The sequence below is a fragment of the Procambarus clarkii genome, chromosome 27, assembly GCF_040958095.1.
Source record: "Procambarus clarkii isolate CNS0578487 chromosome 27, FALCON_Pclarkii_2.0, whole genome shotgun sequence".
NCBI lineage: Eukaryota > Metazoa > Arthropoda > Malacostraca > Decapoda > Cambaridae > Procambarus > Procambarus clarkii.
Genome location: NC_091176.1, coordinates 25,532,219 through 25,545,554, shown reverse-complemented (window position 1 = coordinate 25,545,554; position 13,336 = coordinate 25,532,219). Strand labels below are relative to the sequence as shown.

Sequence of the window (13,336 nt, the reverse complement as noted above, 5' to 3'; positions counted from 1 at the left end):
CACACTAAAGTCCCACAATCTCAGACCTACTGTATAATCACTGCGCCTTACTTCTCTGCTCCTTAACACCCCCTCAGCACACCCCCGCCCAGCACGCCACGCCCCCGCCTCGCTCCACCACACCCTCGCCCCGCCCATTACACCACCACGCCCTACCACCTTACCCTTCCAAGGATTAAAGTCCCCACGGTCCGGTCTCTGACCAGGCTTCTTGCTTGGGGGGTTGATTCAACCAGGCTGTTCGACGCGGCTGCTCACAGCCTGACGTATGAATCACAGCCTAGTTGTTGACGAATGTAAGACCAAGTCATGATTAAAGACAAGTAATTGTTTGCACCCATCTGATCCTGCTGTATCACACCGATACATCAGTGTGTGACGTGGGTTAAGAATTTATCCTTCTTATCTTGTGATTATCTTGAGATTATTTCGGGGCTTAGCGTCCCCGCGGCTCGGTCCTCGACCAGGCCTCCTTTTTGTTACACCCCCCCCAGGAAACAGCCCGTAGCAGCCCCGCCTCCACCGGGGATCGAACCTAGAACCTCAGGACTACGAATCCGAAGCGCTGTCCACCCAGCTGTCAGGTGCCCAAGCAAGCAAGACTGATAATAATCAGTTGAGAGATTTATCACTGTTAATATTATGTACTGCTAAATATATTACGTGATTTACAAATAGGTATTTATCTTACTGACATTACAAGAAAGTTATATTTGTATTATTAAATTTCAAGATGGTCGAGGCAAGCAAGAGTAAGTGAAATATGGCGTCGGGTGTCCGCAGAGTTATGCTGACAAACTAATGCTACATAAAAAAATCGGTGACCTGAGGCAGGTGGCTACAGGTGGCGAATCTGCCAGTACTGATAACTCCAGGTGCAACCTCTGTGAGCAGGACCCAGGTCATGGTCTCACACACTACATTATTGAATGCCCAGTCATTAGACCCTTCAGACCTGCTAGTATGTGGCACAGGGAACTTTTCAATCACTTTATTAATCCTCGTGTTCTTGAAGAATTGCTCATATTGCATTCATAATTCCCCAGTGCAGCCTACTAATTACATGAGCCCAACATGACTAACCATCCTGTGAGATGGAAAACTTTTAGCATGACGCAGCAAGTTTCTGACGCGCACTGTGTCAGGAACTTCATATATTTTATGGTAACTGCGTAAATGTCTTTTCGCTCCTTGTTGATTAAATCATTCGATTTAATCATTAATCCAAGGAATTAATTATTCCTTGTCCCTCACACCCACCCACACACACACACGCACACACACGCACACACTCACTCACATATATATATATATATATATATATATATATATATATATATATATATATATATATATATATATATATATATATATATATGTATATATATATATATATATATATATATATATATATATATATATATATATATATATATATATATATATATATGTCGTACCTAGTAGCCAGAACTCCCTTCTATGCCTACTATGCAAGGCCAGATTTGCCTAATAAGCCAAGTTTTCATGAATTAATTGTTTTTCGTCTACCTAACCTACCTAACCTAACCTAACCTATCTTTTTCGGCTACCTAACCAAACCTAGCCTATAAAGATAGGTTAGGTTAGGTTAGGTAGGGTTGGTTAGGTTCGGTCATATATCTACGTTAATTTTAACTCCAATAAAAAAAATTGACCTCATTCGTAATGTAATGGGTAGCTTTATCATTTCATAAGAAAAAAGTTAGAGAAAATATATTAATTCAGGAAAACTTGGCTTATTAGGCAAATCAGGCCTTGCATAGTAGGCCGAGAAGTGCGTTCTGGCTATTAGGTACGACATATATATATATATATATATATATATATATATATATATATATATATAACTGAAAAACTCACACCCCAGAAGTGACTCGAACTCATACTCCCAGGAGCCACGCAACTGGTATGTACAAGACGCCTTAATCCACTTGACCATCACGACCGGACAAAATGAGGTGATAGCCGAGGCTATATGAACCACCCCACCGCCGGCACTCGGATAGTTATCTTGGGCATAGCATTTTACCAAATCACCTCATACTTTATGTAAAGTATGAGGTGATTTGGTAAAATGCTATGCCCAAGATTACTATCCGAGTGCCGGCGGTGGGGTGGTTCATATAGCCTCGGCTATCACCTCATTTTGTCCGGTCGTGATGGTCAAGTGGATTAAGGCGTCTTGTACATACCAGTTGCGTGGCTCCTGGGAGTATGGGTTCGAGTCACTTCTGGGGTGTGAGTTTTCAGTTGCATATTGTCCTGGGGACCATTCAGGCTTGTTCGCATATATATATATATATATATATATATATATATATATATATATATATATATATATATATATATATATATATATATATATATATATGTGTGTGTGTATATCACGAAAGTAAACACGTGATTAAAAATGTGACAATGTCAGACCACGGAGGAAAAATGAAACAGGAATTTCCTTAAGTACTTTCGTATATTAATACATCTTCAGAAGGATATATATATATATATATATATATATATATATATATATATATATATATATATATATATATATATATATATATCCTCCCTCTCCATCGCCACCTTCCCTACCTTTTACCACTTTCCTTAACCCTAATTACTTTCCACTTTCCGGGTATGTAGTGGTTTGGGAATGTGTTGGATGCAGCCTTTTTTTTCTATGTGTAAAAACAGACAGATTTTTGTCGATACTTGTCCTGGTTTTGTGATTCGGTAGATCTGAGACGAATGCCAACACGTGTTCAGGAAAATTTCATATTTATTGTCAAGGACTTCAATAAGGGAGTATCAAGATGGTAACATTTTAAATTCTTTCATCTCTGCTCGGATATGAGACGAGACAATGCCGGCAGCTACGCAAGAAATCCTTGAACAAGTGTCCATATATAAGACGAAGGACATCTTTAGAAGCAATCTGCAACAATTTTTATATCAATGTCTAAGAGTTACATGGCTGACAGCCAGGTAACTCTTTCCTAATCAGAAATTCCCCAGTACAGTGTTCAATTAACTTAGGTTAAGAATGGCTGTGGAAACATTGTCCTGATTGGAGTCTTGGAGTGGGGAGGTGACAAAGAGAAAGGTGTTCTTGGGTCTGTAGTAGAAGTGTTAGCGCCCCCTCACCGTACTCCTGAAGTTACATTAGTGTTTCGTCTGCCATCATTGAGTAATACAGCAACACCAGCATATCACGGGAAATAGAAGTCAGAAACAAAGCAACACATGATATGCTGGACTTTATAACTAGAAAATAGAAAGAAGCCGAAGCAAAATTTGTAGTGCTTCTAAGACTAAAGGATCGAAGATTCAGAATTGTCCATGGTTTAACAGACAGTGTCTGGAGTAAACAAGAAGGAAAAAATCATGAAAGAAATGCGGGAAACCTAGCAGAAACCAAATGCAATATATATACAAGAGAGATTAAAACAGATTAATAAAGATTAATACACATTAGAACGAGGGCAGTAATGATCAAGTGATCAGGAGTTACAAAAGAGAAGTAAGCTCCACAAAGCACAATAAGGAAGAATATGAAGAATTCAATAAATGTTTCTAGGAAAATTTCAATTTGGAAAAGGAGCCGCGCCTAGATTTATGATTTCTTAGATAACAGACATTACAGATTATAAGTCTGACAGAAATATGCCATCAGAGAAAGTAAGGAAGCAATTAGAGGTGCGGGGTGTGACGAAAGCTACAGACCCAGACAAGATTTCACCGTCGATACTAAACAAGTTAGCTGCAACACTGTGTGAACCCTTCTACAGTTTTCAACCCCTTACTAGAAATGGTGGAATTACCAGAAATGTGAAATATAACTAACGTGGTATCTATACACTACATAGGAGAGGTGTAAAACAGGAGCCACTGACCCACAGTCCGGTTTCAATAACAAATATTCCACGTAAAGCAACAGAGAGACTTAGTAGGTCACTCCTAGAGCACTTGGGTCACGAGTATTGTCCCAAACATTAAAGTAAACGCACCAAATGGATTTCCTTCTTGATTAATTGAATAGACTTGTAAGAAAAGATGTCAACAATTCTGCAAGAAACAGCGGGTAGTACACATACACGTACCTCAAGTTGAGTATCATCAAGGTCGGGTCTTTTTCCCCAAGTTCCGTGCATGGAGGACCAACCCACTCGCTTGGCGTCACTCTGGCCGGGGGTCGAAGCCTGCTGGTCTTGGGAGGCGGCCAGTTGAACGACTGTGACCACCATCAGCGCCACCAGCGTCCAGGCTGCTCGCAGGTGCTGCATGCTTGCTCCTGACGGGGGAGACACAGGGCCAGGTTAGACGCAGCTCTACTACTTCTCTCACAAACCCACTCAAAAGCCACCTGGAACCCCACACATAGAAACCACCATGAGGCCACCTGGAACCCATCAGGAGGCCACCTGGTGTCCACCTGGAACCCACCTGGAACCCCACACATAGAAACCACCATGAGGCCACCTGGAACCCATCAGGAGGCCACCTGGTGTCCACCTGGAACCCACCTGGAACCCCACACATAGAAACCACCATGAGGCCACCTGGAACCCATCAGGAGGCCACCTGGTGTCCACCTGGAAGCAAAAGGAAGCCACCTGGAAGGTAAATTGTTTTCATGGAGGTAAATGTGGCTCCACACGTAAAAATTAAACTATGGCGGGAAGACACGTCAGGCAGGTGGACGCATATATCTGGTGGTCACATATATCTGGTGGTCACATGTATCTGGTGGTCACATGTATCTGGTGGTCACATGTATCTGGTGGTCACATGTATCTGGTGGTCACATGTATCTGGTGCAGACATGTGGTAGGTGGACACTAATGACAAAGTTGGCCATTAAGGAAACAAATATTGTTGACTTTTAATTTTTATAGATAATGAATAGCTAACGTCAGTGTTTATACATGTGGCAATTTAATTATTGTACAAAGATTACACACACACACACACACACACACACACACACACACACACACACACACACACACACACACACACACACACATTCAGACTCATTCCTTGTTCCTCACAGCTCTGACTCATTCCTTGTCCCTCACAGCTCTGACTCATTCCTTGTTCCTCAGAGCTCTGACTCATTCCTTGTCCCTCACAGCTCTGACTCATTCCTTGTTCCTCACAGCTCCGACTCATTCCTTGTCCCTCACAGCTCTGACTCATTCCTTGTCTACCCTCTGCTGACTCATCGCTAAGAGACGCCTGTTTTTCGGGAAGCTTTTGTGAGGAACCTTAATTAGCAGTAATCCAGCTTTGGGAGGCCTTGTGTTGTCGCTGTTTTTGGCCGGGATAAGAGAGAGAGAGAGAGAGAGAGAGAGAGAGAGAGAGAGAGAGAGAGAGAGAGAGAGAGAGAGAGAGAGAGAGAGAGAGAAAGAGGGGGAGGGGGTGGAAGGGAGGGGTGAAGCAAGCCTCCTCTTTCTATCCTCATGAGAATGGGGATAGAAAGAGGATAGAGAACAGGCAAACAAAACAGATATGCTAAAAAAATGGAAAACTGTGTAAAGAGGAACGTGGCGGAGACCTTGGAGCCAATGTTCACTGACAATCACTTAATGGAACAAAGACTTCAGGCTTAAGGTCTGACCAGCCTTCTTCAGGCAACAGCGGCACACACTCCCAGGATGTCTTGTGTCGTATTGACTTCTTGAAGGATATACAGGACCTCTTCAAGGAAAAATAAAGCCTTTTGAAAGATTTACAGGACCTTTTGAAGGGTATATATGTAGGACTTCTTAAAGGATATACAGGCCCTCTTGAATGATATCCAAGACCTCTGGAAATACCTACAGGTCCTCTTAATTGATATACAGCACCTCTTGAAGGATAAACTGACGTCTTTAAGGGTTTATGTAGGATCGCTTGAAGGATATACAGTACCTCTTGAAGGATATACAGTAATGAAGGATATATAGATCCACTTAACTGTTTTGTGCCACAGACGATGCCTTATAGTCTTCCGGGCATAGGGCCTTCTTTCGACCCCTATTTACTTGAAGCCCAAAGATTGTGTCAAATTGTATAACAATTACATGACGCGCGCGCACATATCCTCACCAGTATACTAGTGGCTGAGGGAGGCGGTCCTGTCGCCCTGAGTATACACAAGTATGTGCAAGACCACATTTGTCCTCAATGACAGACATACACACGAGACAACAACAGTGTCAGCCACATGGACCACCAACAACACCCAGATATTACAAACAAAACACTCAAATAATTACATATGTTAAACATATTATGAAGAGGGGTTAATAAGGTAATTTTCTGCAATGAATGTTATAAATTATGTTAATAAGAGTTACTGAATCATGGGACACCACGTGGGACTCATCATGGGTGAGTACATGGGACTCATCTTGGGTCACCAGCTGGGACACATCATGGGTCATCAGCTGGGACTCATCATGGGTCACCAGCTGAGACTCATCATGGGTGAGTACATGGGACTCATCCTGGGTCATCAGCTAGGACTCATCATGAGTCACCACGAGGGACTCATCATGGGTCACCACGAGGGACTCCTGAAAAAAATACACAAATTAATATCTTAATAAAATATATTAAAACTTACATATTTGTCGCCAATGCAATGTGAGTATCAACTTACACTTCCCGGGTTGTTCTTGTATAGTCCAGCTTATATTTCTACTCTTTATTCATCCATAAATTTAATAATAATAATGATAATAATAATAAGTTTTGTCAGGAACAGAAAGCATTTTATATATATATATATATATATATATATATATATATATATATATATATATATATATATATATATATATATATATATATATATATAATGTATTAAGGTCCCCCAAGGTTAAAGTACTGACCTTCTCAAGTTGGCACTCCATAACAGTTGCATAACTCCCGGGTCCGTATTAACTGCTTAGCGAACTGCATCAGGTGAATGGAAACGTGCCCAACCATTTCTATCGCGGCCCAAGAATCAAACCTGGGATCCCTGATTGTGAGTCGAGAGCGAAGCCTACTGTACTACGAGACCCCCTGTCCTCGTCTAAATATAAAGGCAAGTGAGCAGAGGAATAAATGCGAGAGTGATAGTTATAACGAGTGACTCGTTAATATACAGTACAACGCTAACTGCGGTATTACGCTCCGAATAATAATAAGTGATGACGTCAACAACCTCCACCAAACTATTAGTGATGTCAACAATCTCCACCAAACTATTAGTGATGACGTCAACAATCTCCACCAAACTATTAGTGATGACGTCAACAATCTCCATCAAACTATTAGTGATGACGTCAACAATCTCCACCAAACAATAAATGACCTAACAATCTCCACCAAACTATAAATGACGTCAACAAGCTCCACCAAACAATAAATGACGTCAACAATCTCCACCAAACAATAAATGACGTCAACAATCTCCACCAAACAATAAATGACGTCAACAACCTCCACCAAACAATAAATGACGTCAACAACCTCCACCAAACTATTAGTGATGACGTCAACAACCTCCACCAAACAACAAACGATGACATCAAGAAGCTCCAACAAACACTCATTTTCAGCTCAAAGAAGACTCACCAACGAAGTTGTTAGAACGTCAACAAACTCCAAAATAAGTTCTTCCCACTATCAACAGCCTTCACCAATAGACTGATTACTGTATAAACACACTGATGTATGAAGTTATAATAATATATACAAAGTAGAGCAAACAGTTTATTACCATGCTAACTCTCTCCAGTAAACTGTTACTTGCGCCGATTAAATTATAACCAAATTACTTACTTTTCTGGCGGTTAACTGAGAAAAAATGCATTGGCAATTTACACTTTTCTTAAATTATCTTCACTTGGACACACTGGCTTATGAGGTAAGGAGGGAGGGGGAGAGAGAGAGAGAGAGAGAGAGAGAGAGAGAGAGAGAGAGAGAGAGAGAGAGAGAGAGAGAGAGAGAGAGAGAGAGAGAGAGAGACAGAGGGGAGGGGAAGGAGAGTGAGACAGAGAAGAGGGGAAAAAAAGAGGAGAGGGGGTGGAGAGGAGGAGAGAGGGTGGGATCGAGGAAGGGTAGTGAAAGAGAAGGGAAAGAGGGATTTCAGGGAGATAGGAGAAGGAGAGAGGTAGAAAAGGGAGGAGAGGAGAAGAGGAGATAGGGGAGAATGAAGAAAGAGGGATAGCTGAGGGCGGAAATGGGTTGAGAGTCCGAGGAGAGGAGGAGGCAGAGACCCGGGCACTGCCGGATACCGCACCTAGTATTAACATATGAAGGTACCTCCTTCGTCAGGATCAGGACCACGAGGGAGACAACACACACAGTAAGAGAAGGAGAAGGGATAGTCGGGGATAGAAGAAGGAATGGAAACACAACTCGCAACCTTCCTTATTTTACCTGAAAATCTCCCCATCACCACCCATCACCGCCCATCACCGCCCATCACCGCCCATCACCACCCATCACCACCCATCACCACCCATCACCACCTATCATCACCCATCACCACCCATCACCACCCATCACCACCCATCACCACCCCAACACTCATCTCTCCCATCACCACCCATCATCTGTGCCCTAAGTATCAGCTAGAGTCAGTGTAGAAGGGTCTTCAAGGTTGTGATCCATCTTTCTATTATTGCCGGAGGTTGTCAAAGAGATCACAGGTAAATTGATGGTGGCGATTGTAGTGTTGATGGAGGTAATAGTGATGCAGGTGATGGTGTTGATGGGGCAGGTGTTGTGCTGTTGATCTGATTGATTATTGCCGCGGGAGGAGGTAACAATCCGGTTGGCGGTGATGGTGATAACAACACCGGTGGGCGGTGATGGTGACTCAGTGGTGGGGTCCCTGGTCAGGCAGGACAGTGAGTGTGGGGGTACACTGACCCCTCATCGTCACCAGGGGGGGGGCCAGGGGCGGAGGGGGTCGTGAGGGGCTAAAGATGAGGGGGGGGGGAGGATAGACAGAGTCTCTGGGACGATGGGTGCCCTTGAGGGTGGTCACTGCCAACACAGTCCTCACCAAACTACAGTGACGGCTCAATTACAGAAGAAGATGGACGAGGCGCTGCCCAACGTGTCATTTTCTTTTTGGTGCCTAGACGGAGAAGCCGAAGGGAGCGGAGGTGGCGTAGAGGGAGGAGAGGTGAGAGTAGGAGAGGGAGGTAGAGACAGAGCGGAAGAGAAGGATAACAAGAAAACGGAGAAAGGAAGAGAGAGAGAGAGAAGCGAAATAAGAACCGAAAGAGAGAGAGATGCAAGCAGGTTCCAATGCATATTAAAGAAGATGCACATCGATGCAACAAAACAAGAAATATAATACAATATTCAGGCTCCTCACGGGGATCGCTCAGGCTGGGAAAACTTGTGAAATGGACTCTGCCGATGTGGCGGAGATACACGAATGCACATATTACAAAGCGGTGTTTTTGGGCTGGAGAATTAACCTGTTGATTCTGACGACTGATTCCAGCCTCCTGAAGGCTGGTGGCAGGAGACTACACCTGAGCACCTTCCCTCCGGGTGTGGGTCGTCGTGGTGGTCCAGGTGTGCACTAGCGCACAGGGAGCTCCTGGGTGTCCGCTGAGCTCTGATGCTTCCTCTTCGACCTCGACCTTCGTTGATGTCGAGTACTGGCAGATGGTGTTAAGGTCTTCCTGTTTGGCTCGACTAGGCTGGGGGCGTCCTTATGCTTGTAACGGTTGGGATTATGTGGTGAGCGTTTGAGGGGGAGAATATTCTTTGCACCCACAAGAAACTTGCCTTTCTTGTGGGTGGGTGCGTGTGTGTGAATGTTTGTGTGTGTGTGTGTGTGTGTGTGTGTGTGTGTGTGTGTGTGTGTGTGTGTGTGCGTGTGTGTGTGTGTGTGTGTGTGCGTGTGTGTGTGTGTGTGTGTGTGTGTGTGTGTGTGTGTGTGTGTGTGTGTGTGCGTGTGTGTGTGTGTGTGTGTGTGTGTGTGTGTGTGTGTGTGTGTGTGTGTGTGTGTGTGTGTGTGTGTGTGCGCGCGCGCGCATTCGTGCGTGTGTAAATTACGATTAAAACATGAAGGGAAATATATGTAGAAAAAAATAAACGGTGTTTAGTCAAATGGCGTGTCGCTTTCCCCCTGACAATACCCTCCCCTCACCAAACAACGGTACCCACAAACACAAAACACCAGACCTGCTCACCACCCTCATCAAAAACACCCCGAACACCGCTTATTTTTTTTTTGTCTACATATATTATCCCTTTAATTATGTCCACCAAACATAAACACCACCAAATAAATGTCTCCCATTAAAAGTCACTAACAAACGTATATTTTTCTTCAGAGGGGGGGGGGGTATGGGGGGAGGAGGAGGGGAGTTAATGAATTGATATATGTGTTCAGGTGTTGAGAAGGGGGTAGGGGGGGAGTGGGGTAGGGGGGGGAGGGGTTAAAGTGTTCAGACAGAGTGTGTCAGAGCACCGGTGCTCCCAGGGTGGTAAAACTCACACATCATTTGTCAGTTGGAAGCCGACGAGAGAGAGAGAGAGAATATTTGTGGCTTATATTTATATGCCCTGGAGATATATGATTCGGGCTTGGGGAGGGGGGAGGGGGGGGTTATACCTTATGTTATGCTCCTGCCTCGTCTGGAATAGCCACCAGCACACACGCCCGCACACACACACACACACACACACACACACACACACACACACACACACACACACACACACACACACACACACACACACACAAGTTTCTACATACGAACGGCATTCAGAAACTTGTGTAAAGAATCATTCAGAACTTTGTATACCACATATGTCAGGCCAATCCTGTGTAACGGGGGGTGGGGGAAATATCTCTATCTTGTCCATTATTCCACCCCCCAGTTAACTAACGAGGCCGGGGGAAACAGCTCTCTCTAGTCCGTTATCCCGTCCCCAGTTAGCTAACTATTCTAGAGCACCTCCAGAGTTCCTAAGGCAACCTCTCTGGTTCAACACCTTGTAACCTAGGTATTTGACTACCTAGGTGCTAAGACTACAAGGCGCCGTAACTGGATCAGCTACCCGAAACTCTAGAGAGAACTCTAGAATACGAAATCATTAAAACAAACGTATAAGAGAAAACGAAAGGAAAGAAATGAATAGTGAAGTAATTAGTGAGGGTTTGGGGTGAGAGGGAGAGAGGTGGGAGGAGCGAGGAGGGTCATTAGTTGAAAGTGAGAGTTTAGAGAGGGGTGGAGGGAGAGGTGTAGATAGGTAGAAGTAGAAGAGTAGATAGTAGAAGTAGAAGAGTTGATAGTAGAAGACGAAATGCTGCCACCATCCATTCATGATCATTACATACAAGACAAGGAATGGAACTTGTCTGTATCAAAATATTCTCAAAAGATGTTATTACCATGTATCAACTCCAAACATGTACTCATTAATATCATGAAACCAGTAACCACAGAGGCTTTCTCACCTCAACTCAAATCTCTAGGGAACAAAGTTAAACACAATTTAAATAATAAATTCATAATTATATTTCCCATGAAGTATCATAATTTAGCAATTCAATTAAAATGTTCCAGTTTAATATGCAAAGTGAGTCATCATCCAAGAATTCGAGAACCCTACAACTTGACTGCCCCTGATCATCACACAACACTTGTAAAACACGACCAAGTCACCTTAATGTTCACTCACCGAGGACTGAGTCTAAGTTGAATAGAGAGGGGGGGGGGGGGTCTGTAGTTGACAGAGACTGTCTCGCCCCTGCCGGCCGACAGCCTCCCTGGTAGGGACGTCGTCTCTGCTCTCGTCTGCTGTTCTGTCTCTTAATGCTTTTTGCTGGATAGCTCTCCGAGTTTATATTGGGGAACCTAGTAGCTAACTCCGCCCACAAGTAGATAGCCTCCGGCACTACCAAGCCACTCCTTAAACGTCGGCATGTTTGAAGGCTACCCGGCTCCAATTATACGCTTAGCGGAAGCAAGGTGAAATTATCATGATCTGACCTCAGGTCACTTGGGGTCATTAACGGTTAGAGGTGTGAGATCTCAGGCAGACAACTGGCGCCTCTCAGATCCTTGTCTGTGACTCGTGTACTCTATATATATTTTAAATAAACTAACCCAAACACTTTTACAGTGTTACATCTCCCCTTCTCCCCGAAAATAAAGTTTTTGCAACACTGCTAAAGCAAGCTAGCTGTGTGCGACAACTTTATTAACGAAAAGAATACATCCTAGCTAAACAAATATACATCATCCTACTCTAAAAAATGAAATATGTAGACAGACGTCCATTGTCTCTGGCTGGGCGACGTCACTGCTTGGTCTTGTAGATAATCCTGTACCACATTTCTTCAACACAACTGCCTCCGTCGCTTCTCCGTCGTTAACGCACAACAACACTTGGTCAACCCGAAAGCCGTTACTACTTGAACTGCGCACAGGACCGTGGAATTCGGTTGTCCCAGCTGATCTGTAATTGGCCCTACGTCAGTCACCATGAGAGACGTATATTGGGGTTCTTCACAGCTATAGGGACTACAAGTTTCGAGACCTTCATATAGTTGCCAACAGTAGAAATCCCATCCTACTCTTCTTCCTCCCTGTTGCTCCAGCACGCCTCCTTCAGAGAGCTACTTCTGACAGCCACATCAAGTCCGCATGACACAGGAAGAATCACTCAACAGAGCAACATGCTTGTAGGAGGGGCGGCCAGTCAAGGCAAACGATCCTGTCTTGCAATTACGCTCCATGCAATGATGCTGACACCAGCAAGGGACACTAGGTATCATGTCTCACTCAGCTTGTCTTATCTTATCTTCTTTCTTCTCTCTTCTTTCTTCTCTCTTCTTTCTTCTCTCTTCTTTCTTCTTTCTTCTTTCTTCTTTCTTCTTTCTTCTCTCTTCTTTCTTCTCTCTTCCTCCTCCCATGGGTCTTAGACAAGCGACCTGGGGTCCATTGGGGGTCTGTCCGTCCTGGGGTCCATCCTGGGTAGACCGATGTTGGTGGGACAGACTGGAGTCGTTGTTGCTCCTCTTCCATCATTACTGGGTCGTCTGGGGTCGTCTGCAGAACGACCTGGGGTCCACTGGGGATCCGTCCGTCTTGGGGTACCCTGGGGTCCGTCCGTCTTGGGGTCCACTGGGTAGACCAATGTTGACCGACCGAGAGGGCTGTATCTCGGGGTCCCCTGGGGTGATGGTAGTGGTGGTGGCCCTGACATCCAGGTAGGGGGCTGGTCGTCGTGGTGGTGAGGAACGTCCCTGAGTGTGGTACACAGCAGCCGTCTCTCTCTTCTG

General features: G+C 44.3%; 1 protein-coding gene across 3 annotated transcripts in view; it reads right to left on the bottom strand.

The window, feature by feature from the left end:
* Positions 1-13,336, bottom strand: part of Mip (Myoinhibiting peptide precursor) — a 139,295-nt gene that overhangs the window by 22,333 nt on the left and 103,626 nt on the right. For all 3 annotated transcript variants that reach the window (XM_069332463.1, XM_069332465.1, XM_069332464.1), the window contains exon 2: positions 4,140-4,330. In XM_069332463.1, the coding sequence (XP_069188564.1) occupies positions 4,140-4,322 (183 nt within the window). In that variant the 5' untranslated portion in view covers positions 4,323-4,330. The remainder of the gene's footprint in view (positions 1-4,139; positions 4,331-13,336) is intronic.